The 27,022-nt window shown below is 44.3% G+C and overlaps 1 protein-coding gene across 2 annotated transcripts in view; it reads right to left on the reverse strand.

Moving 5' to 3' along the window:
- Positions 1-10,050: 10,050 nt before the first annotated feature.
- The window catches only part of LOC121284484 (RING finger protein 121), a 59,749-nt gene continuing 42,777 nt past the window's right edge, over positions 10,051-27,022 (reverse strand). For both annotated transcript variants that reach the window (XM_041200007.1, XM_041200006.1), the window contains 3 exons: positions 25,144-25,277; positions 19,854-19,955; positions 10,051-12,266 (listed from right to left, as the gene is read on the reverse strand). In XM_041200007.1, coding sequence (XP_041055941.1) covers positions 12,146-12,266; positions 19,854-19,955; positions 25,144-25,277 — 357 coding nt within the window. In that variant the 3' untranslated portion in view covers positions 10,051-12,145. The remainder of the gene's footprint in view (positions 12,267-19,853; positions 19,956-25,143; positions 25,278-27,022) is intronic.

Consider the following 27,022-nt stretch of genomic DNA (forward strand, 5'->3'; position numbering starts at 1 on the left):
GGGGGTGGGGGAGACAGCCAGAAACTCATCCACGTCACCCAAGGCCATGGAGCATGTCCTGAGGCATCCACATGTTTCAGTTCCAATTGCCCGTGTTAATCTCTTTAGCGTCGAACAGCAGCCTCGTTACTCGGACAATCCATGTGTTTGGTGGATGGGTTGGGAGTTTGGGGAGGTCAGGGTGGAGGGGGAACAATGTCGGGGGAGGGGGAGGGGGGTGGAATGCAGGCAATGGGGGTCAGGAAGGGCCAGGCCCAGGGCCACGCACCATCACCACCGAGCGGCAGGAGGGTGGGCAGGGCATTCTGGGGGTAGAGGTGAGCACAAAGTGTTTTGCTTTAATTTATCTTGCACTCCACTGAGGTCTGAAGTAATGAAAGCTTCATTGGAAAGGAGGGACTGGGGAAATTGGCACGTCCTACTCAGCCAATGACTGCTGCTGTTCAGAGCAATAGCTATCACTGGCCGAATAACCTGTCAATCAGGATGCTCTAGACCTTTAAGCTCTTAAGAGTCATACGGACTCAAAAAGTTAACTCTGTTTCTCCCTCCACAGATGCTGTCAGACCTGCTGAGTTTTTCCAGCATTTTCTGTTTCTGTTTCAGATTTCCAGCATCCACAGTATTTTGCTTTTATTTTGCTCTAGACATTGGCTTGGCTGCCCTGGACGCTAAGCATCCCAATCGAAAGGCCACTTGGCCAGTGAACCCAGGACCTCCCTCCACCGAGGTTGGGATGTCGATCAAGCGGGCTGCTTTATCCTGTATCCTGTTGATTCCTTGGCCTTCGCCCCAGTCTATTTATTTCAAATAATGTTTTATAAAGATGTCTAAAATGATAAAACGAGTGAACAAGATAAACATTTGAACTCACATCCCCAGGTATTGAATATATTCAAAGCTAAGTTAAACAGATTTTTGATTGACGAGGGAGTTAAGGGTTATGGGGGGCAGGTAAGAAAGTAGGGTTAAGGCCACAATCAGATCAGCCATGACCTTATTGAAGGATGGAGCAGGCTCAATGAGCCGATTAGCTACTCCTGCTTCTATTTCTTACAACCATATTATGATCTTTCAGGCAATGTATTCCAGATCACAACGACTCACTGATTAAGATAAAAGCAAAATACTGCAGGTGCTGGAAATCCAAAACAAAAATAAAAATAGCTGGAAAAACTCAGCAGGTCTGACAGCATCTGCGGAGAGGAACATAGTTAATGTTTCGAGTCTGTATGACTCTTCAACAGAACTAAGGAAATATAGAAATGAGGTGAAATATAAGCTGGTTGAGGGGGTTGGGACAGGTAGAGCTGGATAGAGGGCCAGTGACAGGTGGAGGCCAAGAAGAGATTGCCAAAGATGTCATAGACAAAATTTCAAAGGGGTGTTGACGGTGGTGATATTAGTTAGGGAATGTGCTCCCAGAACCACGATAGGGTCCCCCTTGTCCTCACTTATCACCCCACCAGCCTCCACATTCAAAGGATCATCCTCTGCCCTTCCTGCCAACTCCAGCATGATGCCACCACCAAACACATCTTCCCTTCACCCCCCCCCCCACCCCCGGTGGCATTCCGCAGGGATCATTCCCTCCGGGACACCCTGATCCACTCCTCCATCATCTCCAACACTTCAACCCCCTCCCACAGCACCTTCCCATGCAACCGCAGAAGGTGCAACACCTACCCCATTACTTCCCCCCTCCTCCCCGTCCAAGGGCCCAAACACTCCTTTCAAGTGAACCAGAATTTCACTTGCACTTCCCTCAATTTAGTCTACCGCATTCGCTGCTCCCAATGCAGTTTCCTCTACGTTGGAGAGACCAAATGCAGACTGGGTGACCGCTTTGTGGAACACCTTCGGTCTGTCCACAAGCATGACCCAGACCTCACTGTCGCTTGCCATTTTAATACTCCACCCTGCTCTCATGCCCACATGTCTGTCCTTGGCTTGCTGCATTGTTCCAGTGAAGCCCAACGCAAACTGGAGGAACAGCACCTCATCTTCCGACGAGGCACTTTACAGCCTACCGGACATAACATTGAGTTCAACAACTTTAGATCATGAACTCTCTCCTCCATCCCCACCCCCTTTCCGATCCCCCTTTTTCCAATAATTTATAATTTTTAAAATAATTTTTAAAAAATATATTTTTCTTTTCCCACCTATTTTTAAATGTATTTCCATCCGTTGTTTCATCTCCACCTTTTAGCCTATTTCGATCCCTTCCCCCCACCCCACCCCCACTAGGGCTATCTGTTACTTGCTTGTCCTGCTTTCTATGCTTAATGTCACCATTAGAACATTCCCTAACTAATATCACCACCGTCAACACCCCTTTGTCCTTTTGTCTATGACATCTTTGGCAATCTCTTCTTTGCCTCCACCTATCACTGGCCCTCTATCCAGCTCTACCTGTCCCAAACCCCTCAACCAGCTTATATTTCACCTCATTTCTATATTTCCTCAGTTCTGATGAAGAGTCATATGGATTCGAAACATTAACTGTATTCCTCTCCGCAGATGCTGTCAGGCCTGCTAAGTTTTTCTAGCTATTTTTATTTTTGACTCACTGATTAAAAATATTTATGTGAAATACCAGGAAAGGGAATCATGGAGCAATTCCCGTCAGAATCTGAATCTGATGAGCTAACATTCTGATGATAATCTATTGATTTCATCAGGAGGAATTGGCAGGACATCTGCCAGGGGTCTCACTCCTGTCATTAACGACTGTTGAAACTCCAGGTTAACACTAGAAGAATTGGGTCTCTTGGCTGAGATGTTGGGAGTACAGATGGTGTCGACTGCTCTCAGAGTGCAGATTTTCACCATCCTGATCCTAAGGCACTTGACCTGAAGGGACATGGAGAAAGTCAATGGCAAATGCAAAGAACACATTCTTGTAACTTCACAGCCCATCACATCCCTCACTGCTTGAATACCATCAGCCAAGAGACCAACCCTGGTTCAATAGGAAAGCATTGAAGGGCCAGAAACAAGGCAAGGTATATTTTAGAAAGAGGTATGAACCCAATGAAGCTACTGTACAGGGGAGACGGTGGTGTAGGGATAATATCACTGGACTAGAAACCCAGAGGTTGCTTCTAATGCTCTGGGAACACGAGTTCAAATCCCATTAAATTCAATAAATCTGGAATATAAAGTTGGTCGCAGTGATGGTGACAACGACAATTATTGTATCCTTTCTGTCTCCCTCCTCTCTTGAATATAAGTGCTACATTTGTGGTTTTCCAATCCACTGGGACCTTTCCAGAATCTAGGAAATTTTGGAAGATTACAACCAATGCATCCAATTACCTCTGCAGCCATGTTCTTTAAGACCCTCGGATACAGGCCATCAGGTACAAGAGACCAGTCAGCCTTTAGTCCCATTAATTTTCCAGATACTCTTTCTCTAGTGATCATGATGGTTTTAAGTTCCTCTCACTTTTATCTTTTGATTTCCTACTATTCTTGGGATGCTTTTTGTGTCTCCTACTATAAAGACAGATGCAAAATACTTGTTCAAAGTCTCTGCCATCTCCTTGCTTCTCCTTAGTAATTCCCCAGTGTCATCCTCTAAGGGACAACACTTACCTTATCTACTCTCTTCTTTGTAGAAGCTTTTCTCGTCTGTTTTTATATCTCTTGCTAGTTTTCTCATATACTCCAATTTCTCCCTTTTTTTTTGTCATCCTTTTCTGGTTTTGAAAATTTTCCCGATCTTCTGGGTTATCACTAATCTTGGCAGCATTGTAAATCAATTCAATACCATCCTTAACTTAGTTAGCCATAGATGGTACATCCTTCACATAGCATCTTTCGTTCTCAATGGAATATATCTTTGTTGAGATTCCAATTTAACCAATTCTTTCTTCATATCCTTGTAAATGCCTTTATTTAAGATACTAATTTCAGACCCACATTTCTCACTCTCAAACTGAATGTGAAATTCTATCATGCCATGATCACTGTTGTCTGGAGGATTTTTTTTTTGAGTTCATTAATTAATCCTGTCTCAATAGACATTCCCAGGTCTAAAATAGACTGTTCCCTGGTTGGTTCAGGAATGTATTATTCTAAAAAAACTGCCCCAAATACATGCCATTAACTCATCCTCCAGGCTACCTTTGCCAATTTGATTTATCCAATCTATGTGAAGATTAAAATCTCCCATGATTATTGCAGTACTTTTCTTACAAGAAGTCCCTGTTAGTTCTGATTTATACTCCATCCTACATGTAGCTGTCAGACCTATAAAGCATGCCCACCAGTGACTTCTTTTCTGATTTATCTCCATTCAAATTGGCTTTACATTTTCATCTTTTGAACTAAAATCATTTCTCACAAATGTACTGATCTCATACCTTATCAACTGAGCTACACCACCCTCTGTTCCTTTCTTCTTTACTTCCAAAATGTCAAATACCCTTGAATATTCAGGTCCCAGCTGTGGTCATTTTGCAACCATGTCCCTGTAATGGCCTACCATATATATATATATTTATTCATATTTGTGCTACTAATTCATCTGTTTTGACATGAATGTTGTGTGCATCCAACTGGAATTCACCAAGGCTCCTTAGACAGCACCTTCCAAACCCACGACCACTACCATCTAGAAGGACAAGGGCAGCAGATAGAGAGGAACACCACCACCTGGAAGGTTCCGCTTCAAGTCACTCACCATCCTAACTTGGAAATATATCACCGTTCCTTCGCTGTCGCTGGGTCAAAATCCTGGAACTCCCTCCCTAACAGCACTGTGGGTGTACCTACAACACATGGACAAGAAGGCAGCTCACCACCACCTTCTCAAGAGCAAGTAGGGATGAGCAATAAATGTTGGCCTAGCCAGCGAAGGCAACATCCCATGAATGAATTTTTAAAAAGCCTTTAATTCTGTCTTTTTCCCAATTTTCCCAATCCTGACCTCATTTGCTGGTGCACTCTTATGCTTCTAAACTCTGTCCCATCCTGTCACACTCTGGTTATCATTACCCATATCATTAACCTGCACTATTTTCTTGTCTTTTCTCTTTGACTTTCCAAATCTCCCCTCATGTGAAACCACCTCCCCCGATGCCCCACACTATTCAGTTTAACACCCTCTCTACAGCTCTAATTATACTATTTGCCAGGACACCGCCAGTTCAGGTGAAGACTGTCCCAATGGTAACATTCATGCCACACAAATGTCAGGCAATGACCATCTCCAACAAGTGAGAATTTAACCATCACCCCTTGACATTCAAAGGCATTATCATCGCTGAAGGCCCCACTATCAACATCCTGGGGTTACTATTGACCAGAAACTGAACTGGATTAACCATATAAAGACCCTGGGTACAAGAGCAGGTCAGAGGTTGGAAATCCTGCGGTGAGTAATTCACCTCCTGACTCCCCAAAGCCTGTCCACCATCTACAAGCCACAAGTCAGGGGTGTGATGGAATACTCTCCACTTGCCTGGATGAGTGCAGCTCCAACACACTCAAGGAGCTTGACACCATCCAGGACAAAGCAGCCCACTTGATTGGCATTCCTTCCACAAACAATCACTCCCTCCACCACCGACAAAGAGTGGCAGCAGTGTGTACCATCTACAAAATGTGTGCAGAAACTTATCATTCTTAGGTAGCACCTTCCAAACCTACAGCCTACCATCTAGAAGGACAAGGGCAGCAGATACATGGGAACACCACCACCTCCAAGTCACTCGCCATCCTGACTTGGAAATATATCGCCATTCCTTCACTGTTGCTGGGTCAAAATCCTGCAACTCCCTCCCTAACAGCACTGTGGGTGTACCTACACTACATGGACTGCAGATGTTCAAGAAGGCAGCTCATCACCACCTTTTCAAGGGCAATTAGGGATGGGCAATAAATGCTGGCCTGATCGGCGATACCCACATCATGTAAATGAATAATGAGTTAAAAATTGGTACAGTTCCCTTTTTCCCCCAAAGTGTAGTGGAAGCAGATTCAGTAATAATTTTCAGAACGGAATTGGATAAGTACTTGAAAAGGAGAAATTTTCAAGCTGTTAGGGTAAGGACAGGATGGTGCAAATGGGACCATCTTTCAAAGAGCTAAAGAGCTGGCTAAGGCACGGTGGTTCGAATGTCTTATCAAAATTAGGAATTTGTGAACTTTTTTTTTCCTTTTCATCTTGATGAAAGTGGTCTGTCAAAATTTGATTTTATCCCAAAATTGAATTCAAACCCTCTTCTCCTACAGGCCTGGGATGAAAACTGTAGCCATGATAGAGTCATGACAGTGCGGTTGTGGTTCACTAATATCCTTCAGGGAAGGGAAACTGTCTCCCTTACCTGGTCTGGCCCACATATGTGTCTTGCCCCACACTACACGGTTGACTCTCAGTTCCCTCTTCAGTGGCTTAGCAAGCTTCTCAAGGATGCACGATTAATGATTAACATTCCAGCTACACTCACATCCAGAGATCAATGAAGGGCAGTTAAATCAGCTCCAGAATGTTGATGGCTTCTTCAATGTTGCCTTCAAACAGGGGATCTGGGGATAAGACGGTGTCTTGCTGGGAAATATTAGGAACAGGACATGGCAATGCAGTCCTTCAATTTTGTTCCATCATCCAATTAGATCACAGCTGACCTGTACCTCAACTCCATTTACCCACCTTTTCTCCATATCCCTTAATATCCTTACCCAATGCAAATTTTCAATTGACCCCAAGCATCCATAGCTTTTTTTATATATGGGGCGGTGGGGGGGGTTGGTGGCAGCAAGATTCAGGTTTTCACTACATTTATCAAAAAAATGCTTCCTGATTTTACTTCTCAACATCCTAGCTCTGAATTTTAGAAAACAGTCTCTCTCTCTCTCTCCACCCAATTGAATCCTTATAACATTTTAAATGCCTCAATCAGATTATCCCTCAACAGTCTTAACTCAAGGGAATAAATAGCAAACTCGTACAACCTGTCCTCACCGCCCTGTTAGCCCTGGTGTCATTCTGATGATGAATCTCTGCTGGACCCCCTCCAGGGCCAACATATCCTTGCTGAGTTGTGGTGCCAGACTGAAGTTACTCCAGATGGGATCTGGCCAAGATACAGTATAACTGAAGGATCACTTACATCCCTTTATATTCCAGCTCTTGAGATACAGACATTTAATCTGCATTGTTAAAAAAATCTTTTTTTTGTACCCACAACTAGCTTTTAAGGATTTGCGTACAGGGAGCTCTAAACCCCTTTACTCCTTCATAGGGACTCAAACTCTCATCAATGAGAAAGTTTTCTGATTTTTCTTTCTTAGGTCTAGATGATCTCATACTTTTCCACATTCACCTCCATCTGACGTATCTGAGCTCTCACTTAGCCCTATCTACATGCCTCTGTAGCTTCATTCTCCCAGCCGCAAAACTTACTTTGCCTTCTAAATTGGTGTCATCTGCAAACTTAAATATACATCATACAAGTCATCAGTAATAGTGAAACGCTGTTGGCCCAGTACAGATCCCTGGGGAACGCAACTTGTTACATCCCACCCTTAGAAAAAGGAATCCTTTGCCCTTACTCTCTGCCTCCTTCCTCCCAATCTTTAACACACTCACAGTATGCAGATCTCACAGGTAAGACCAGCATTTATTGCCCATACCCAAGGTATAAGATTGCCAACTATGATTAAATGTATTCCTGGAGGTTTCATCATATGACTTGCCCCCATGCTCCAGCCATTTGTTGGCCAACACATCCATCCTTATGCCTTCCTATACCAATTGGAAAATGAAAAGACTCATTGCCCAATTGGATGATGCTTGACTGTCAGCCAAACAGCCTTCCCCACCCCACTTTCAATATTTTTATATCTGGAAAAGAGAAATGCTCAAAGAAACAAAAACAAATCTGTTTAACGTCCGAATGATTTTTCTCCAGTGTTGCACACAGCAGTGATTGATCTTCAATTCCTGGTGACTCCAGGCCAATCCTGGAGGGTTGGAAACCCAAGCATTAGTGAGCTGAGTGGCTTTCCAGACCATTTCAGAGGACAGTTAAGAATCAACCACATTGTTCATGTAGGTCAGACTAGGCAAGGATGGCAAATTTCCTTGCCTAAATGGCATTAGTGAACCAGATGGGCTTTTTACAACAATTCAGTCGTTTCATGGTCACCATTGCTGAGATTAGCTTTTTGATTCCAGGTTTATTTAAATAACTAAAGTTAAGCTCCCCGAGCTGCAGTGGTGGGTTTTGAACTTGTCTTCTGGATCATTAGTCTAGGTCTTTGGATTATTAGCTCCCACTATGCTACCAAATGCCAACCCAAGGCCAGCAGGGAGGGAAGACTTAACTAGCTGTGATATCTCTCATCTGCCAGCTCCTGTATATGGGGTGACAGTTCACCTTTCACTTTATTTCACTCTCCTTTGTTAATTCTTCCCACTTCCTCAAAAGCTTTTTCTACAACTCGGCCTTTGATCACTTTCCCATGTTCTCACTCCACCTCCATTTCTTCCCTGGGTACATTTACTGCGTTAAAATGTTAGACAGAGGTCACCATTACTGCTGCCGGCTGTCCTTTCCCTCTTCAGCTCTACAAAATAGGATTACCTAGAACACATGGCACAGAAACAGGCCATTCAGTCCAACCAGCCTGTGCCAGTATTTATGCTCTGATCAAGCCTCTTTTCACATCCAAATTTATCGTCATAACCCTCTATTCCTTTCTCCCTCATATGCTGGTCAAGTTTCCCTTTGAATGCATCTATACACTCTGTGGTAGTGAGATCCATATTCTCACCACTCTTTGGGTCAAAGAGCAGGATTGTCCGGTTCTGCTGCAAGTCAGTGGACTTCTGGCTGGGGCACCGCCTCTCCCACAACAGGGCCGGAACATCCCGGCCAAAGTACTTTCTTCTGAATTCCTTATTGGATTTCTCATGTTGGTGGCCTCTCATTATGTTCTTCCCCACAAGAGGGAACATTCACTCCATATCCACACTATCAAAACCTTTCATCATTTTAAAGACCTCTATTAGGTCACCCCTCAGCCTTCTTTTGCCCCCAAAAGAGAGGCCTAGTCTGTCAATCCTTTCCCAATATGTATAACCACACATTTCTGGTATCATCCTTGTAAATCTTCTCTGTGCCCTCTCCAGGACCTCTATATCCTTTATATAATATAGATTATGTTATATATGACCAGAACTACACACAGTATTTAAGTGTGGCCTAACCGATGTTCAATACAGGTTCAGCATAACTTCCCCTCTTTCCAATTCTATCCCTCTAGAAATAAAGCCTAGTGCTTGTTTTTTTTAAATTTGTGTTGGCCTTGCTAACCTGTGGCACAACCTTTAGTCATTGATATATTTGTACTCTGGGATCCCTTTCCTCTACGCCACTCAGACTCTCACCTTCCAATAAGTAACTTCCTTATTCTTTCTACCAAAATGCACTACCTCAAATTTATGTGTGTTGAACTTCATTTGTCAATAATTAGCCCATTCTGCAAGTTTATTTATGTCCTCTTGTAATTTGTCGCAGTCCTTTTCAGTATTCGCTATCTACCTCACCACACACACACCCTCCCACAAAGCTGGTGTCATCCATAAATTTAGAAATAGTGTTTTTGAATTCAAAGCCCAAATCATTAATGTAAATTGCAGCAATGACTTGTTGAACGCCAGTTCCTGCCTTCGGCCACTGTGAATAACTACCTTTGCTCCCACTCTGCTGCCTAGAAGCCAGCTAGCAATCCATTCTGCCACTTGCCCGATTCAACATTCTTTGACCTTATTCATTAGTCTATTGTGGGAGGCCTTATCCAAGGCCTTTTGAAAATCTAGATAAATTACAGCCACTGCATTACTATTGTCTACCAAGATCAGTTACCTTACTATAGTCTACCCTTTGTTCACTGCCCAATCTGACAAAATATCCTACCTGAAACATGAACTCTTCTTCTCTCTTCCAGATGTTGACAGACCTGCCGTGCATTTACCGACCTCTTCATTTCATGAAACTTGTGTCCACGCATCGATTCGACAGCCCAGACACCATGTAACGTGTACACCGTTTATTGATATGAATCGCACCAGTTTCTTTTTACAGATCCAGCACACCAAAGAAATGGCAGTATGTCTCACCAGTGACAATACTGGCCAAACCAACTTCTTAATGCAGCAGGGGGAGGGGGAGGGGGCAGGAACAAACGTTGCAGCCAATGTTGGCTGAAAGAATTTTTTTCCACCAGCCAACCAGTGTTAGAAATGTCAATTGAACCCTGGCTAATAAATGACCAGATGACACACCAGACCCACAGTTCGAATTACCAGTCAGTGGACAGGGTCAGAAAATAATCTCAGTGACGGCTGTCAATGAGTGAACACAGCTGTCTCTTGCCGAGCCAAGAGGTGGAGGATTGTTCACCGGCAATGACTTTTCTTGGTCTCTTTTCCTCCTCCAGTTCCATCCCTTCCCCACCCACCTGAGATCCCCACACACTTTCCAGTGAGGAGAATTGGGCTGCAGGGAGCTGGTCACTGGACAGTGATCAGGAGCCGGTATCCTGGCTTCTTTCTCCCACTCAACAGCCAAGGGGCCCAACACTCACTGCAACCAAGGTCACTCAATTCAGGGGAGACTGGCCCTTCCTTTACGCATACGGGTTGACACCACACTGCAAAACGCATTCCATAGAGGAAATCTGCCTCATGTCTTGCAAGGCGGCACAAACTGCATTATTTTCACATCTGTAAAACCTTGGGGGTCACTCAACAACTTTGGAAAGGACAGGAGGGCACACAAGCTGACATACACTCATTTATTTCTCAGACTCCAACCACAGGACCACAAAATGCGGTCCAATATATTAACTGGCCATTTCTATATTGGTGCAGTGATCCTGGGCTAGGGGAGGGGATGAGTTTGCAATGAATCCAATGCATTGCTGACTAACCCCCCATACAATCCAATATAAAAGATTAGAGTGTAAAAATAGGGCTTTTTAAATATATATCTAGTATAAAAAGGATGGATTTCAACCTATTCTTCTTGGAATTTTTGACCTGCTGGTCTCAACCCCTCCCCACTTCAGTTCCTAATTCCCATCCTTAACATCTCTCTCTCTCCCTTTAAGGCAAAATTTTAGCCCAACATAAACCAATGTCCACTGAATGATATGCACACTTCAGTGAATTTTCTCAGCTCCAGGACTGAACTTACTTTGTCCCCCAAAAAATCTCATCAGGGAAACGGAATTTTATTCGATCGGATTCCAAATCCAAATCCTATTACAACTCCATTTCCTGTAATGGCTTCCCCAATATTATAGCCCCAGTTCTTCTAACGGCTGTTGCCTTTTAACAGCCACAGTTCCTGTAAGAAGTGCCCCAATATTACAGCCCCAGTTCCTGTAATGGCTGTCCCAATATTACAACCCAGTTATCTGTTGTTCTACATCTTGACCCCCACCCCTCCAGAAAAGTCACTATTGAATGTCCATTTACAAATGTTAAGTTACATTCAAAGGAGTAGTCCGGGCTCTCTCTAACTCACCTGTTGATAACCCTGGTCCTACACACAGTGAGCAACCACGGAATCCATTTATGTCAGAGAAATGCAGATTTTCAGGACTCCAGTCAGGTTGGGTCTTTGGAGACAAGAAACAAAACACCCCTCTGGCTTGTGGTTCAAGACTTTGAGTAACCATGATAGGAACAAGAGCAGGCCCCTCAGCCAGTTAAATGGCAACAGGAGGCGGCCCTTTAGCCTGTTATGTAGGGATAGGATTTGTCAATTCTAGTCAACAATGGGGGACAGGTATGAGCACAGGTCTAATTTGAATATTCAATCTCTTTTGTAGGAAGGAGGGGAAAATTACACTGAAGAAACTCATTAGTCCATTTGCCAACAAGCCCGATATCCCACTGGCCCAAGCGGATGCTTCCTTGTCTCTCTCCTCCTCCTTTGGTGGATGTGGTATCCAACAGAGCTTTAATTAAACATCCTGGTTGCTGTATTCCACGGAATTGGAGTTTGGGGAAGGGGAGGAGGATCCCCAGAAAGGTTTGGGAGGGGGGAGGGGGGGTGGTAGGGAGCGGGGGAGAGAGAGAAAGGGAGGGGGTGTTTTGGAGGAAGAGAAAAAAAGGGTGACGTTATTCAAGTCCCAGACTGTAGTTGATGCCTTGAACCAGTCCGATGATCACAGGTTGCCAAGCAACCAAGTAACGTAGCCAATCTAGCAGCTGGCCGTACATGACATGAGGTCGCTCCCAGCTTGAAAAGGAACCGTTAAAGAAAGTGCACATTTGCAACAAGCAAGCCGAGAGAAAAGGGAACACAACCAACTTCCTGAATCTGCACAGTACACACAGTGACATGTTTATAATGTTGTGCGTGGTGGGCTGTGTAAGTCAATGCCTTGGATGACAAGTCTGCTTGGCATGTTCTATATTTAGACACAAAACCGCCTGACTCAAGTTCCAAGCTACCTCCAGCAGGTGACCGAGTTACAGTTTCCACAGCAGGGGGGGTGGGGGGAGAGAAAAAACACCATGTGACTCACTCAACACTGGGTAAAGAGCCTCGTAATCACGCTAAAGAAATAAAGACAGAATTGTTGAATTATTCAGTCATGTAGGCCTCAGGCCACAGCAGGTTGGCTGGCTATTATTTTAAAAAGAAACAAATATTGTTGATGACCTCCTCCTCTGACACAAACAAAATTAATTCTGCTCTTTAGCTGCCAGTGATAACAGTTTGGGCATAACTGTGGCCCCCAAAGGATGGCAGCCTGTCTGCTCTATGTTAGGCTTACGAGAGTCTCCATAGGTCACCTGGGTGGCATGAAGCTGAGCCCTAACCATATCTTGTGCACTATCCTTTCAATTAATACATTTTTGTACACATTTAGGAACAATGAACAGGAGGATGCCATTCAGGCCCCTTGAGTTTGTTCCACCATTCAGCGAGATCAAAGCTGATATGCAACCGTACTCCATATACCCACTTTTGCCTCATATCCCTTAACACTATTAGTTAGCAAAAATCTATCAATTTCAGATTTAAAATTAACAAGTGATCCTAGCATTAACTCCCATTGTGGAAGAGAGTTCCAAACTTCTCCCACCTTTTGTGTGTAGAAGTGTTTCCTCATTTCACTCCTGATAGGTCTAGCTCTGAATTTAGGCTCTGTCCCTTAATCCTAGCCTCTCCGCCAGCAGAAATAGTCTCTCTCTATCTGCCCTATCGGTCCCCCTTAATAGCTTGAAAACGTCAATCAAACCCCTTAACGTTCTAAATGCCAGGGAATACAATCTTAATGTGTTTAATCTCTCCTTGTAATTTAACCCTTGGAGACCACGTATCATTCTAGTCAACCTACAATGCACTCCCTCCAATGTCAATACAACTTTCTTAAGGTGTGGTGCTGAGAACTGTTCACAGTGACTCCAAGTGTGGTCTAACTAGGGCTTTTTACAGCTGAAAGATGACTTCCCCTCGCCCCTCTTGTATTCTAATACTCTATACACATATTTCCTATTCAACTTCCACTTCATCACTTTCATGCCAACATTTTAACATTACGCAAAAGAGAACAGAAATTGTGTATGACCAGAAGTACCAGTCACCCTGGGCTTTGTGAAAAGAGAAAGACAGCACAAGGGCAAAGGGGGTTATGCTAAACCTGTATAAAACACTGGTTTGACCTCAACGGGAGTACTCCATCCAGTTCTGGGCACCGCATTTTAGGAAGGATGTGAAGGCATTAGAGAGGGTGAGAAACGATTCAGGAGAATAGCTCCAGGGATGAGGAACTTCAATTACACAGACAAATTGGAGAAACTGGGGTTGATCTCCTTTGAGGAGGAGATTAAGGGGAGATTTGATAGAGATATTGGAAAACATGAGGGGTCTAGACAAAGCAGTTAGAGAGAAACTGTTCCCATTGGCAGAACTGAGAACCAGAGAGCACCGATTTAAGGCGAATGGCAAAAGAAGCAACAGAAAAACTTTTTTCATGCAGTGAGTGGTTCAGATCTGGGAATGCACTGTCCAAGTGTATGGTGGAGGCAGGTTCAATTGTGGCTTTCAAAATAGGTTTGGATCATTTACTGAAGAGAAAATAAAATTGCAGGACTACGAGAGAAAAGGTGGGGGAGTGGGGCTAGGTGAATTGTTCTTGGAGAAGATGGGCACGGCCACAAAGGGTGAATAGCCTCCTTCTGTGCTGCAAACCGTGATTCTATAAACCACCGTTTGATCCTCAGCTGCAGTATTACGTTCAAATTTATTTTGGGAATTTTATCAAGGCAATGGAGAGGGTGTGGGGGAGATTTGCTAAAATGGTACCAGTGATGAAGGACTTAAGTTATATGGAGAGACTGGAGATGATGGGTTCATTCTCCTTGCAGCAGAGGAGGTTGAAGGGAAATTTAATAGAGGCGTTCAAAATCATGAGAGAGAATCTGTTTCCAGTAGCAGGAGGGTTGAAAATGAGAGGACACAGGTTTCAGATTTATGTAGAGTTGCTATGATCTGAAATATACTGGCTAAAAAGGGTGGTGGAGGCAGATTCCTAAGAAGATAAGAAACAGGAGTAGGAGACCTTTGGGCCATTGAGCCTGCTCTGCCATCAAAAATGATCTTTGACTTCAACAGTAAATTTCAAAAAAGAATTGGATGAACATAGGGCTATGGGGAAAGAGCAGGGGGAGTGGAACTAATAGGACAGCTCTTTCAAAGAACTGACACAGGCACGTTGGGTTGAATGGCCTCCTCCTGTGTTAAAATTCCTATGTAAACAGTGGCCTGTGATTGCAACCCTGGCGAGGAGGTACTATGGAATGTTTCTCCCCCAACTCTTAAAATAACATTTTTGCATGTGCTGACTCTACAGTTTTGTGAAAATAAACGATTACAGCTTTTCTCCATATGAAACACCACTGCTCTGGCTAAAAGCAGATGCAGCCCTTTCTCAGGTCTTCCCTAATTTGGCTGTTGCAGTGACCAATCTTCTTCCTTCCCTCAGAAGTCCCAACCCTCTAACTGACACTTTCACAGTAATCAGGAACTCTCTGTACATGTGTGCGCGCACATTGACCTCCTGAGAATTCACGTTGATCATTACTCAGGTTGCACTCATAGCCCACATGTCACCGTGATACCTTCAAGACTTCCAGGAACAAGGCTGCAAATGGAGAAATGATGTTCATGTATTTCAGTTCAGCTCTGGATTCTTCCAACTTATTAATAAGCTGAGTGAAACTAAAATGACAAGTGGTTTACAAGAAATGTTGTGCAGTAATTGAAACACTACTGACTTAGCTTGGTCACTGATTGGTAACCACCAATTTCACCATCCATTCCAGTATGACAGATGGATAAAAAACGTGGGGCCCTGAACACGAGGACTTCCCCTCTTGGCCTCCAACTGCCCATCAAGCCTTATGGGCAGGGCTGGGGACTCCCCACACCAGCAAAATTCGGGGATCTGGGTGTATGTGGGGCCCAGCATCTGTTTTGAAACAAGCTTGTCCCGGTGGTGGGGTGGGCCAAGGGGTGTGGAGGAAGAGAGAATTCCAGGATTCAACAGAAGCTTTGAAAAGGAATTGGAAAAATCACAGGGATATGGGGAAACAGGAGGGGAGTGGCACTAAATGGATTGCGGCTGTTCAGGCACGAAGAGACGAATGGCCTCCCCCTGAGCTCTGTACTACTCCATGATTCTATGGAGGTCAGTGGGAGAGTCCATCTTTAACATAGAGGGCAGAGAAAGAGTCCATCCACAGCATGGGGCAAGGTAAGTGGGGTGGGGGAAGAGGATAAACAGGGCAATTACAAAGAAAAGAGAAGACAGGGAGGGTGTTGTAAGGCTGCATATTTTATATGATGGGCTCTGGGTTTTTACAGTGAATTTTAAGATCTCCTGGAGAGTTAAAGGCCGAGTTGCTGACTAGAATCTACAAATACTTTACCTCCTGGTGAGGTACTGCTCATGGCAAGATACAGGATATAGTGGAAGGCAGCGAGAGATGTGGTGGGAGACAGTAAAATAAACTGATGGTGGTCAAGTGCCTCTGATCAATTGTTGGAAACTTTCAGCTAATCAGGAACAATAGCATAATAGTTATATAATTGAGCTAGTAATCCAGAGCACTGGGCAAATGATCTAGACTCAAGTTCAAATCTCACCACAGCTACTGGAGAATTAATTTCCATCGGATTATTTTAATTAAAGAAATCTGGAATAAAAAGTTAGTCTCAGTGATGATAGTAATAAACTACCTGATTGTCATAAAAGCCCATCTGGTTCACTCTTGCCCTGTAGGGAAGGAAATCTGCCATCTGTAAGTGGTCTAGCCTATATGTGGCACAGCAATGTGGTTGACTCTTAACTGCCCTCCGAAATGGCCTAGCAAGACAGTTAGCTACCTTCAAGGAGATGGCTCACCACCGCATTTCTCAAGGGCAATTAGAGATGGGCCAATAAATGCTGGTCTTGCCAGCAACGTTCCAATGCCATACTTAAAAATAATTATTCAGGAACATTTCTGCAGACTGGCATGTGGCGTCTGCTCCTGGGTTTGAAGATTACACAGGGTTTCAAGGGCAGAAAATCAAGGGGTTGATTTCGGCAACTTTGTAGCATAGACAGATCTGCACCAGTCACAGAGAACCATGCCTGGGTGAGCGGACTCCAGACAATATGTCCTAACAGCTGTCCTGCATGGACAGCTCAATGATTTCCGCATCAGCTCGACAACAGGTGGAAGCACATACAGTGGTATACCTTTTATAATGTTAGTTTCCATATCTTCAGAACCCAAGCCCACTGCTTCACACATTGGGGTAACTCATTGGCAACACAGGCCAGGCAAGGGACTGCAGCCCAGTAACAGACTAAGGGCAGCAAACTCTATTTCTTCTCCCCTCCTCACACAAGTTCCTCCCCCATCACCTGTCCCCGCTTATTGCCACCAATCCACCTCACAGCTTGGTCCTCACAGCATAATAACCCTCATGCTGCATGGCTGGAGTTCTGAACCATGGAGCTGTCAGTTTACACAGAACAGCCAGGAGCACGTTTGAGAAGTAAGATTTTGGGTAAATAACAAACAGACCTGGGGCTTCCCTAATGACATTTCGAGGTTGGAGAGGTATTTTTTCACCAAAGTTCCCTGATTTGGTTACAGGTCTGTTTTTGTTGGCCTCTCCACAGGGGTGGGTGGGTGGGTGGGTGGGTGGGTGGGTGGGGTGGGGGCGGCGGTGGTGAAGCATCGAGTCCAGTAAGATTTGGCTGAGTGTGTATGTATGGGTCTGATGATCTATTCTGAAGTTAATCTGCATTGATATTTTGCTGGTTTGTAGAAATACAGAATCATACAGCACAGAATGGTGATAGATTGGGAAATGTTGATGTACAAAGGGACCTGGGTGTCCTTCCAATCACTGAAAGCAAGCATGCAGGTGCAGCAAGCAGTCAAGGCGGCAAATGGTATGTTGGCCTTCATTGCAAGAGGACTTGAGTACAGGAGCAAGGATGCTTTACTGCAGCTATACAGGTTCTTGGTGAGATCACACCTTGAGTATTGGGTGTAGCTTTAGCCTCCTTGCCTAAGTATATATTTGCCATAGCAGGAGTGCAGCAAAGGTTCACCAGACTGATTCCTGGGATGGCAGGATTGTTGCACAAGGAGAGATTGGGCTGACTAGGTCTGTATTCACTGGAGTTTAAGAGAATGAGAGGGGATCTCATCGATGTTTCCTTCTCAAATATATTCAATGACTTGGGCCTCTAGAGCCTCTGAGGCAGAGAATTCCACAGGTTCATTTGCACTCTGAATGATGATGTTTTTCATCTCAGTCCTAAATAGTCTACCACGAATCCTGAGATTGTGACCCCTTGTTCTTGACCCCTCCCCCCAGCCAGAGGAAACATCATCCCTACAACCAGTCTGACCAGCCCTGTCAGAATTTTATGTTTCAATGAGATCCCCTCTCATTCTTCTAAACTCCAAGGAGTACAGGCCTAGTCGACCCAATCTCTCCTCTTACTACAATCCTACCATCCCAGGAATCAGTCTGGTGAACATTTGCTGCACTCCCTCTATGGCAAGTATATCCTTTCTTAGGTAAGGGGAGCAAAACTGCACACAATACTCCAGGTGTGGTCTCACCAAGGACCTGTACAGCTTCAGCGAGACATCCTTGCTCCTGCACTCAGGTCCTCTCACAATGAAGGCCAACATACCATTTGCCTTCTTAACTGCTTGCTGTACCTGCATGCTTGCTCTCAGTGATTGGTGTACAAGGACACCCAGCTCCCTCTGTATAACAACATTTCCCAACCTATCACCATTTCATACTCTGCCATTTTGTAAAACTTCGAGAACCGGTGGTCTGATTCCTGAATTTAGAGTCGCATTTCAAACACAGCACTTAAAATTATAGGTTATGACAGTTGTTTAAAGTTTCCCTCTGGGATTTTTAAATAACTCAGCTTTACCAATCACATAGGTCATAACTGTCTTACTCGGCCATTTCAGGGGGCAGTTGAGAGTCAACCCCATTGCTGTGGGTCTGGAGTCACATGTAGGCCTGACCGGGTAAGGATGGCGGATTTCCTTCCCTAAATGGCATCAGTGAACAGGATGGGTTTTTATGACAATCGACGATAGTTTCATGGTCACTATTACTGAAACTAGCTTTCAATTCCAGGCTTTATGAATTGAGTTTTAAAGTCTACCAGAGCTGCGGTGGAGGATGTCCCCACATCATTAGCCTGGATCTCCATTACCAGTCCAGTGACATCATGGCCGTCTCACCCTAACATTGCTAACGCTCTTCAAAGAGGACTTCATTGGCTTAAAAGTACTTTGGGACATTGAGAATGTGAAAGATGCAACATAAATGCAAGTTCTTTCTTTACTAATGCATGGGGTCCATGGCACTTTCCTACTGGCTGTTTTCGCTTCACTTCGTTTTTTGGTTCCTCACATTTAACACACAATAAATATCAATATTTTGGGGGGGGGGGGGTTCAATGCTTGCCAAGCTTTGGCAACATGCCAGAAAGCACTAGTTTCCGGTCAGCTATTTAAAAAATGGTCATTGTTCAAAGTGACTGAGGGATACATAAAAAAAACCCTGAACTCAAATACAGTAAAATCACACAGTTTACATTTTTGCATTGTCCCTCTGCACTTGTAGTGGAAACTCTTGTTCTTTGATAACACTTGAGATTAATTCAAAGGAGAAGGGCTGCCTGATATAAAATGTTTTCACAGTAACATCATTACGTTCAGAGACTCTGCAATAACCTAACTGAACTATTTCAAGAAATAATGGGGACTGACCAGGCTGATTCAGCCAACTATTTTGTCTGACATGTCATGGCAACACGATTAAAAATGAGCAACTTGAAAAAATGAGGCAGCTTCTTTGCTCACTCAGACCTCACGGTGAATAGCTCTGAGTTATTATGAAAGGTCATTGAAGCAAACTACCTTAATGTTCAAAGTGACTGAGGTGCAGACAGGTGGGTATGATCAACTGAAAAATGCCCCCTCATGTCTATCAATCTTTTTCACTCAAGTTATCAGCAGCAGAATACCCAGCAGCCTTAGAATAGACATAAACAGGTCACAAATCTAATCCCGTGATGTACCTGTCCTGGGAATGTTTGATGGGGAAACTGTAGAGGGAGCTTTACTCTGCATTCAAACCTCATGAGATTCTCTTCTCGGGCAGTTGAAGGGAGATCAAAAAAAGTAATTTGCCCAAGAAACAAAACATGACGGATTGATAAGAAATGACCATGAACATTCTCTTTTTCTGTCCTTGCAGCAAGTAAAAGGATACGGATTGTTAAACATCCTCTTTAGATCCACCTTCTCTTTACAATATGGACAAGTCTGTTTCTTTCCAACGATGCACCAACCTCGGATGCAGAATTCATGGAATCTGAAGAATAGCAGTTAAGGAAAACGCAGCACACCCTGCTGGGGCAGTGAACTTGTAACAATGGACAGGATTAAACAGGAACTTCAATCAGTTCTACTCAAGAGTGTAGAGTGCGGCCCATTCCAAAAATTTTATTTTTGTTTTCAAATCCCTCCATGGCTCTGATCCTAAACAAAAACAAAAATACCTGGAAAAACTCAGCAGGTCTGGCAGCATCTGCGGAGAGGAGCACAGTTCACGTTTCGAGTCCGAATGACCCTTCAACAGAACTAAGTAAAAATAGAAGAGAGGTGAAATATAAGCTGGTTTGGGGGGTGGGGGGGGAATAGGACAAGAAAAGCTGGATAGAGGGCCAGTGATAGGTGGAGATAACCAAAAGATGTCACTTTGCTTTTATCTATGGCTCTGTTCCTCCCTATTTCTGTCATCTTCAGCACTTGGCAAGTTTGGCTTCTTGAGCATTCCTGATTTTAATTGCTACACCATTGGTGGCCATGCTTTCCTAAACCTCTCCACTCCTCTCTCCTCCTTTACACTGTTGCTTGAAACTTACAGTTCTGATAAAGCTTTTGATCACCTGTCCTAGTATCTCCTTCATGGCTCAGTGTTAAATCTTGTGAAGCAAGCAGGGGTGTTTTACTGCATAACCAGGAGTGTTTGATGGGGACGGTGTAGAGGGAGCTTTACTCTGTATCTAACCCCGTGCTGTATCTGTCCTGGGAATGTTTGATGGGGACAGTGTAGAGGGAGCTTTACTCTGCATCTAACCCTGTGCTGTACCTGTCCTGGGAGTATTTAATGGGGACAGTGTAGAGGGAGCTTTACTCTGTATCTAACCCCGTGCTGTACCAGTCCTGGGAGTGTTTGATGGGGACAGTGTAGAGGGAGCTTTACTCTGTATCTAACCCCGTGCTGTACCTGTCCTGGGAGTGTTTGATGGGGACAGTGTAGAGGGAGCTTTACTCTGTATCTAACCCCGTGCTGTACCTGCCCTGGGAGTGTTTGATGAGGAGTGTAGAGGAAGCTTTACTCTGTATCTAACCCCGTGCTGTACCTGTCCTGGGAGTGTTTGATGGGGACAGTGTAGAGGGAGCTTTACTCTGTATCTAACCCCGTGCTGTACCTGTCCTGGGAGTGTTTGATGGGGACAGTGAAGAGGGAGCTTTACTCTGTATCTAACCCCGTGCTGTACCTGTCCTGGGAGTGTTTAGTGGGGGCAGTGTACAGGGAGCATTACAGCGGTGAATTCAAAGGAGTTCAGAATTGATCTTGGATTTTTATTTTATATTTGTTCTTGGGATGTGGGCATCATTGGCCAGGCCAGCATTCATCACCCATCCCTAATTGCTCAAGAATGTGGTGGTAAGCTACCTTCCTGACAACAGTGCCTTGCTAGGCCATTTCAGATGCAAGTGTGTGCGTGAGTGAGCGCGGATTGGGAGAGTACTTATGGGGGAGGGTTCTTTTTTTTAATTCATTCCCGGGATGTGGGCGTCGGTGGCTGGGCCAGCATTTATCGTCCATCCCTAGTTGCCCTTGAGAAGGTGCTGGTGAGCTGCCTTCTTGAACCGCTGCAATCTAAGTGGTGCAGGTACACCCACAGTGCTGTTAGGGAGGGAGTTCAGATGAGCACTGGAGGAAGGACGTAACAAGAATATGGGGTCGGAGGTCGGGACAAAAGAACGCAACGGTTTCCAAAGAGTGCAGGGGAACAAAAAAGATAGAAAGAGTATTGTGGAAGAGAATGGCGAAAGGGATGTGGCAGCGAGTGAGATAAAAAAATCCTCCCGCCAGGTTTCAAACCCAGGTCCCAAATATTAACAACAGCAGGCCTTTTGAACTGGATACACATCATAAGGCCATAAGACGTAGGAGCAGAAGTAGGCCGTTCGGCCCATCAGGTCTGCTCTGTCATTCAATGAGATAATGGCTGATCTGATAATCCTTAACTCCACTTTCCTGCCTTTACCCTATAACCCTTGATTCCCTTACTGATTATAAAATCTGTCTATCTCAGCCTTGAATATATTTAACCACCCAGCCTTTACAGCCCTCTGCGGTAAAGAAATCCACAGATTCACTACCCTCAAAGGAAGAAATTCCTCATTTCTGTTTTAAATGAGTGGCCCCTTATACTCTGAGATTATGTGCCCTCTGGTCCTGGACTCTCTCACAAGGGGAAACAACATCTCAGCATCTACACTGTCAAGCCCCCTGAGAATCTTATATATTTCAATAAGGTCACCTCTCATTCTTCTAAACTCCAATGAGTACAGGCCCAACCTTCTCAACCTCTCCTCATAAGAAAATCCCTCCATTCCTGGGGTCAACCTAGTGAACCTTCTCTGGATTGCCTCAATTCCTTAGATAAGGAGACCAAAACTGTTCACAGTATTCTAGGTGTGGTCTAACTAGTGCCTTGTATAGTTTTAGCAAGGCTTCCCTATTTTTATACTCCATTCCCTTGAAATAAAGGCCAACATTACCAGCAAAGACAAATAATAGTGAACAAATAATTTAACTTAAAAGCAAAATACTGCGGATGCTGGAAATCTGAAATAAAAATAGAAAATGCTGGGAAAACTCAGCACATCTGGCAGCATCTGTGGAGAGAGAAACGGTTAGCATTTCATATCCATATGACTCTTTTTCAGGGCGAAAGAGTAGAAATGTGATGGATTTTATACTGTTAAAGAGGGGGTGGAGCAAGTGGAAAAGGAGAGATTGACAAAATTGTCATGGACACAGGACAAAGGGAATGTTAATGGTCGTGTTAAAGAGTAAAGATGGTGCTGATGGTGACATAAAGGTATGAAAGCAGAAGGTGTCAATAGCAGAACAAAGATCAGTGCTCTGTGGAAGCAGAACAGAAGATCAAGTGACAGATGGTCCTGTTGGAGTGGGTGGGGGGATTAAAAAATGAACAAATATATAAAAGAATAAAATAAATTAAAAGAAATAAATACATGTAGATGAATAAATAAAAATTATATTTAAAAAAGGGGTCAAGAGGGAGGAGAGTGTTCGTGGTCTGAAGTTGTTGAAGTCGATGTTAAATCCAGAAGGCTGTAAGGTGCCTAGTCGGAAGATGAGGTGCTGTTCCTCCAGTTTGCGTTGGGCTTCACTGGAACAATGCAGCAGGCCAAGGACGGATATGTGGGCTTGGGAGCATGTGCTCATTTTTTTCTGTGTGTCAATGACATCTTTGACAATCTCTCCTCAACTCCCACCTATCCCTCACCTTTTATCTCAATCCACCTGCTCCACCCCCTCTTAAACAGTATAAAATCCATCACATTATTACTTCTCTTTAGCTCTGAAGGAGAGTCATGCGGACTCAAAGTGTTAACCCTGTTTTTCTCTCTCCACAGGTGCTGTCAGACCTAGGTTTTTCCTGTATTTTCTGTTTTTATAAATAATTTAGCTTTTCTGGGCAACAACTTCAGGGACTCTGAAGGGGAAAGATCAATGGGGATTTGTGTCACTTCTTCAGAAATATTCCCACATGTAGAAAAATAAACTAAAACTTGGCATTGTATATGTGAAACAAACCCCACGCTTCATTTGGTGTCTGAAAGCAGAAGCAAAGACAGAGGCAAAGACAGACTATTCATGGAAGATTTCTTGCAAAATAGCTAAATTCGGCTGCAGAAAATTCCTTCTGATGAAGAAATTACACATTGATGTTAAACTTTAACCTCGATACAAAACTGGCAGATGAGCCACAGGCCATAGCCCTGAACAGCACAGGAAAGCACCGGGTTTAAAATTGGCTCAGGATTGCTCACTGCGCCCTGCCAAGGAGGCATGTTGAGGCATTATAATGTGCCTCAGTTCCTGGAGAGTTGGAGGTGGTGGGCAGGAGAGGGAATGGAACAGAAAATCTGCCAGGATTCCAATTTCTGATAGGAATCCAGCTGACACCTGCCAGGAGTGGGTTTTGTGGACATAGGAATGGGTGGAGGCCATTTAGCCCCTTGAAATCTGTTCTGCTGTCCAACTAGACCATGACTTCACTCCATTTACCCTCCTTGATTCTGTAACGTTTGATACCCTTCCTAACAGCACTGTGGGTGTACCTATGCCACAAGGACTGCAGCAGTTCAAGGCGACAGCTCACCTTAACCATCTCAAGGGCAGTTAGGGACAAGCAATAAATGCTGGCCTAGCCAGTGACGCTCACATCCCATAAACAAATATTTAGAAACCAAGCTTTATCAATCTCAGCTTTCAAACTTTCAATTGACAGCTCCCCAGCCTCAACATTTTTTTGGGGGAGAGGGTTCCAGATTTCAAACTCCCCTTTGTGTGAAGTGCTTTCTGCCATCACCCCCGACTGGCCTATTTCAAATTTTAAGGTCCTGCCCCCTTGTTCTGGACTCTCTCCCCACCAGAGGAAATGTCTTCTGTCTATCTAATCCTTCAATCCTATTAATCTGGGAATGATAGCCAGGGAAAAACAGAATTACCTGGAAAAATTCAGCAGGTCTGGCAGCATCGGCGGAGAAGAAAAGAGTTGACGTTTCGAGTCCTCATGACCCTTCGAAGGGTCATGAGGACTCGAAACGTCAACTCTTTTCTTCTCCGCCGATGCTGCCAGACCTGCTGAGTTTTTCCAGGTAATTCTGTTTTTGTTTTGGATTTCCAGCATCCGCAGTTTTTTTGTTTTTATCTCTGATGATAGCAAGGGTTTCAACAGAGGGAGAGGCGCCAGGGTGCAGGACACTGGCGGGGGGGGGTGTGCAGAGAGCAGGATGCAGGGAGTGAGGGAGGCTAAAGAGTGGGATGCAGAGGGAGGGAGGCCAGAGAGCAGGATGCAGGGAGTGAGGGAGGCTAAAGAGTGGGATGCAGAGGGAGGGAGGCCAGAGAGTGGGACGCAGGGCTAGAAAGGCTAGAGAGCAGGGCAAGGGTATGAGTTACTTTCTCTTCTTCCCAGGAAGAGGCATCATTATATGGGCACTTGTTCTGGAGCCAGTAGCCCAGAGAAGGAGTCAAGGGACCAAATGAAGTACCTTGGTCACATCTTTTCACGCACTGACCTCAGCCTGTTTTGTACTTCTCTACTGCACAGCACCCTTAGAAAGGTTCTGTCCCATTACAAAGGTGCTGTACGCACAGAAAAGTTATCATTTTTTGTTTTTGCCAGTTTTTGCTCTTTGTGGTATCTCTCTCACTCTGTGAAGGATACACATGATTACAGGTCAGCATATATGTATTTTCTATGATGCCTTCCTCATTGACGTCCACAAAGATTTTTTGTCCACAGACTGCGCAGATCTCATTCGAGAGGTGTTTGGTTGGCATCCCAGATGCACTGTAATACTGCAACACAACAAATATTTCAAAAACCTACTGCAACAGCTAAATTGACTTGAGTGCTTTTCAAAAATAAGTTATTCCTACATTTTAACAACCATTACACTTTAAAAGAATTTCATTGAGCACAAAGTACTTGGGGACGTCCTGAGGTCACAAAAGGTGCTACATGAATGCAACTCTTTTTATCTTTTACTTTTTTTTTACTGAACGTCCCAAAAGCGCCTGCAAACAATAATGAGGCAGATGGCTGATTAACCCATTTTTATTGATGTTGACCCAAGATGCAGAGAGTCCCCTACTCCAAAGATCTCGGGCTGAATTTTACAGGCAGGGGATGGGGGTACGTACTGCTCACAAACCATGCAACTTACAAGCTGAGGGTTGGACTGCCTCCCCTCAGCAGAAGGACATCATGCCCTCACCAACAGTGCCAGAACTCAGTAGTGGACGCTGCTGGGACTGCAAGGTGGCACACAGATTGAAGATGGACACTGGACCCAGGTAAGTCTCACGCTTTTAAGGTGGGAACTATGGGGATCACACTTGCTATAAGTTGGCATTGTCGGCACCCTTGAAAATAGGCTCACCGTGCAAGCTTGATGCTGTAATAGGGTGCATTAAAGCAATCCTGTGGGATAACGGCTACCCTGATGAGATCATTGCTCGCTGTATATCGCACACGCTCATGAATAGGCCAAAGTCCACCACATTCGGCCCTGAAAAGTGCCCAGTCTATCTCAGATTACCTTGGAAGGGTAAGGTGTCTCAAAAAATTTGAGAAACAGGTGGAGCTAGCTGTTTCATGCTACTACAATGCAGTAGCAACAGGGGTGGTGTCTAACAGGAAGCTGCCGTCAAGCCAAAAAGATGTTCTGCCTATCACTGAAACGAGTAATGTGATAAATGCATTTCAGTGCCGGTGATGCCAGGCATATAGGCCGAACATCCCAATGACTGGTGGATCGTATCAAACAGCGCGTCCCTCCAGAAAAGGTACAGACTGTACCCAGTCAGCCTGTGCTTGTAAAACTCAAAACAGTGTGTCCAACATTAGATGTGATTCCGCGAATAGATAACATTTACTAAACAATCCAGATTGTGCTAAAGGAGTACACTGAGAGCCAATTTAAGGTTATCAGTCAGGCGTGCAGTGAGGCTCACTTACCCATGCTAGAAGCTGCATATATTCACACACAGGGCCCTGCCCTTTGCAGACAGAAGGAGTGCTGCGTCTTTTTCAGCTAAACAAAAGTTTGGGGGACAGCCATTCTCTGGTTCATTCCCCATGGCAATGCCTTGACCAAACAGTTTTGACCTGCCTGGTTTGAATTTAAACATAAGCTTGGCAGCTAACTGCTCCCTGGTAAATTTTCCATGGCAACACCTCTACCAGTCGGAGTCCACTTGCCGACCAATCAGCACTCTCTTCTCATGCAGTATAAATTGATATTTCCTTTTCAATTGGTATTCTTGCAAATTCTGATCTGATGAGTGCAAGACAGCACGTCTCCTTTTTCAGCAATACTCAAGTTCTGTACTACCAAATACATTTTTTATGCCTAAAAAATACCCTGGTTTAACAACTCACCTAAAAGATGGCACCTCTGACAGAGTACTGAAGTAGCAGCTTACATTATGTGTTCAAGTCCCAAGTCTTCTGGCTAGGAGGTGAGTGTGGTACCATTGACTCAAGGAGTAGGATCATGGCTATTCAATAAAGCAATAATTTATTTAAACACCTTTGTTTC

Source organism: Carcharodon carcharias, chromosome 11 (genome assembly GCF_017639515.1).
Source record: "Carcharodon carcharias isolate sCarCar2 chromosome 11, sCarCar2.pri, whole genome shotgun sequence".
Taxonomy (NCBI): domain Eukaryota; kingdom Metazoa; phylum Chordata; class Chondrichthyes; order Lamniformes; family Lamnidae; genus Carcharodon; species Carcharodon carcharias.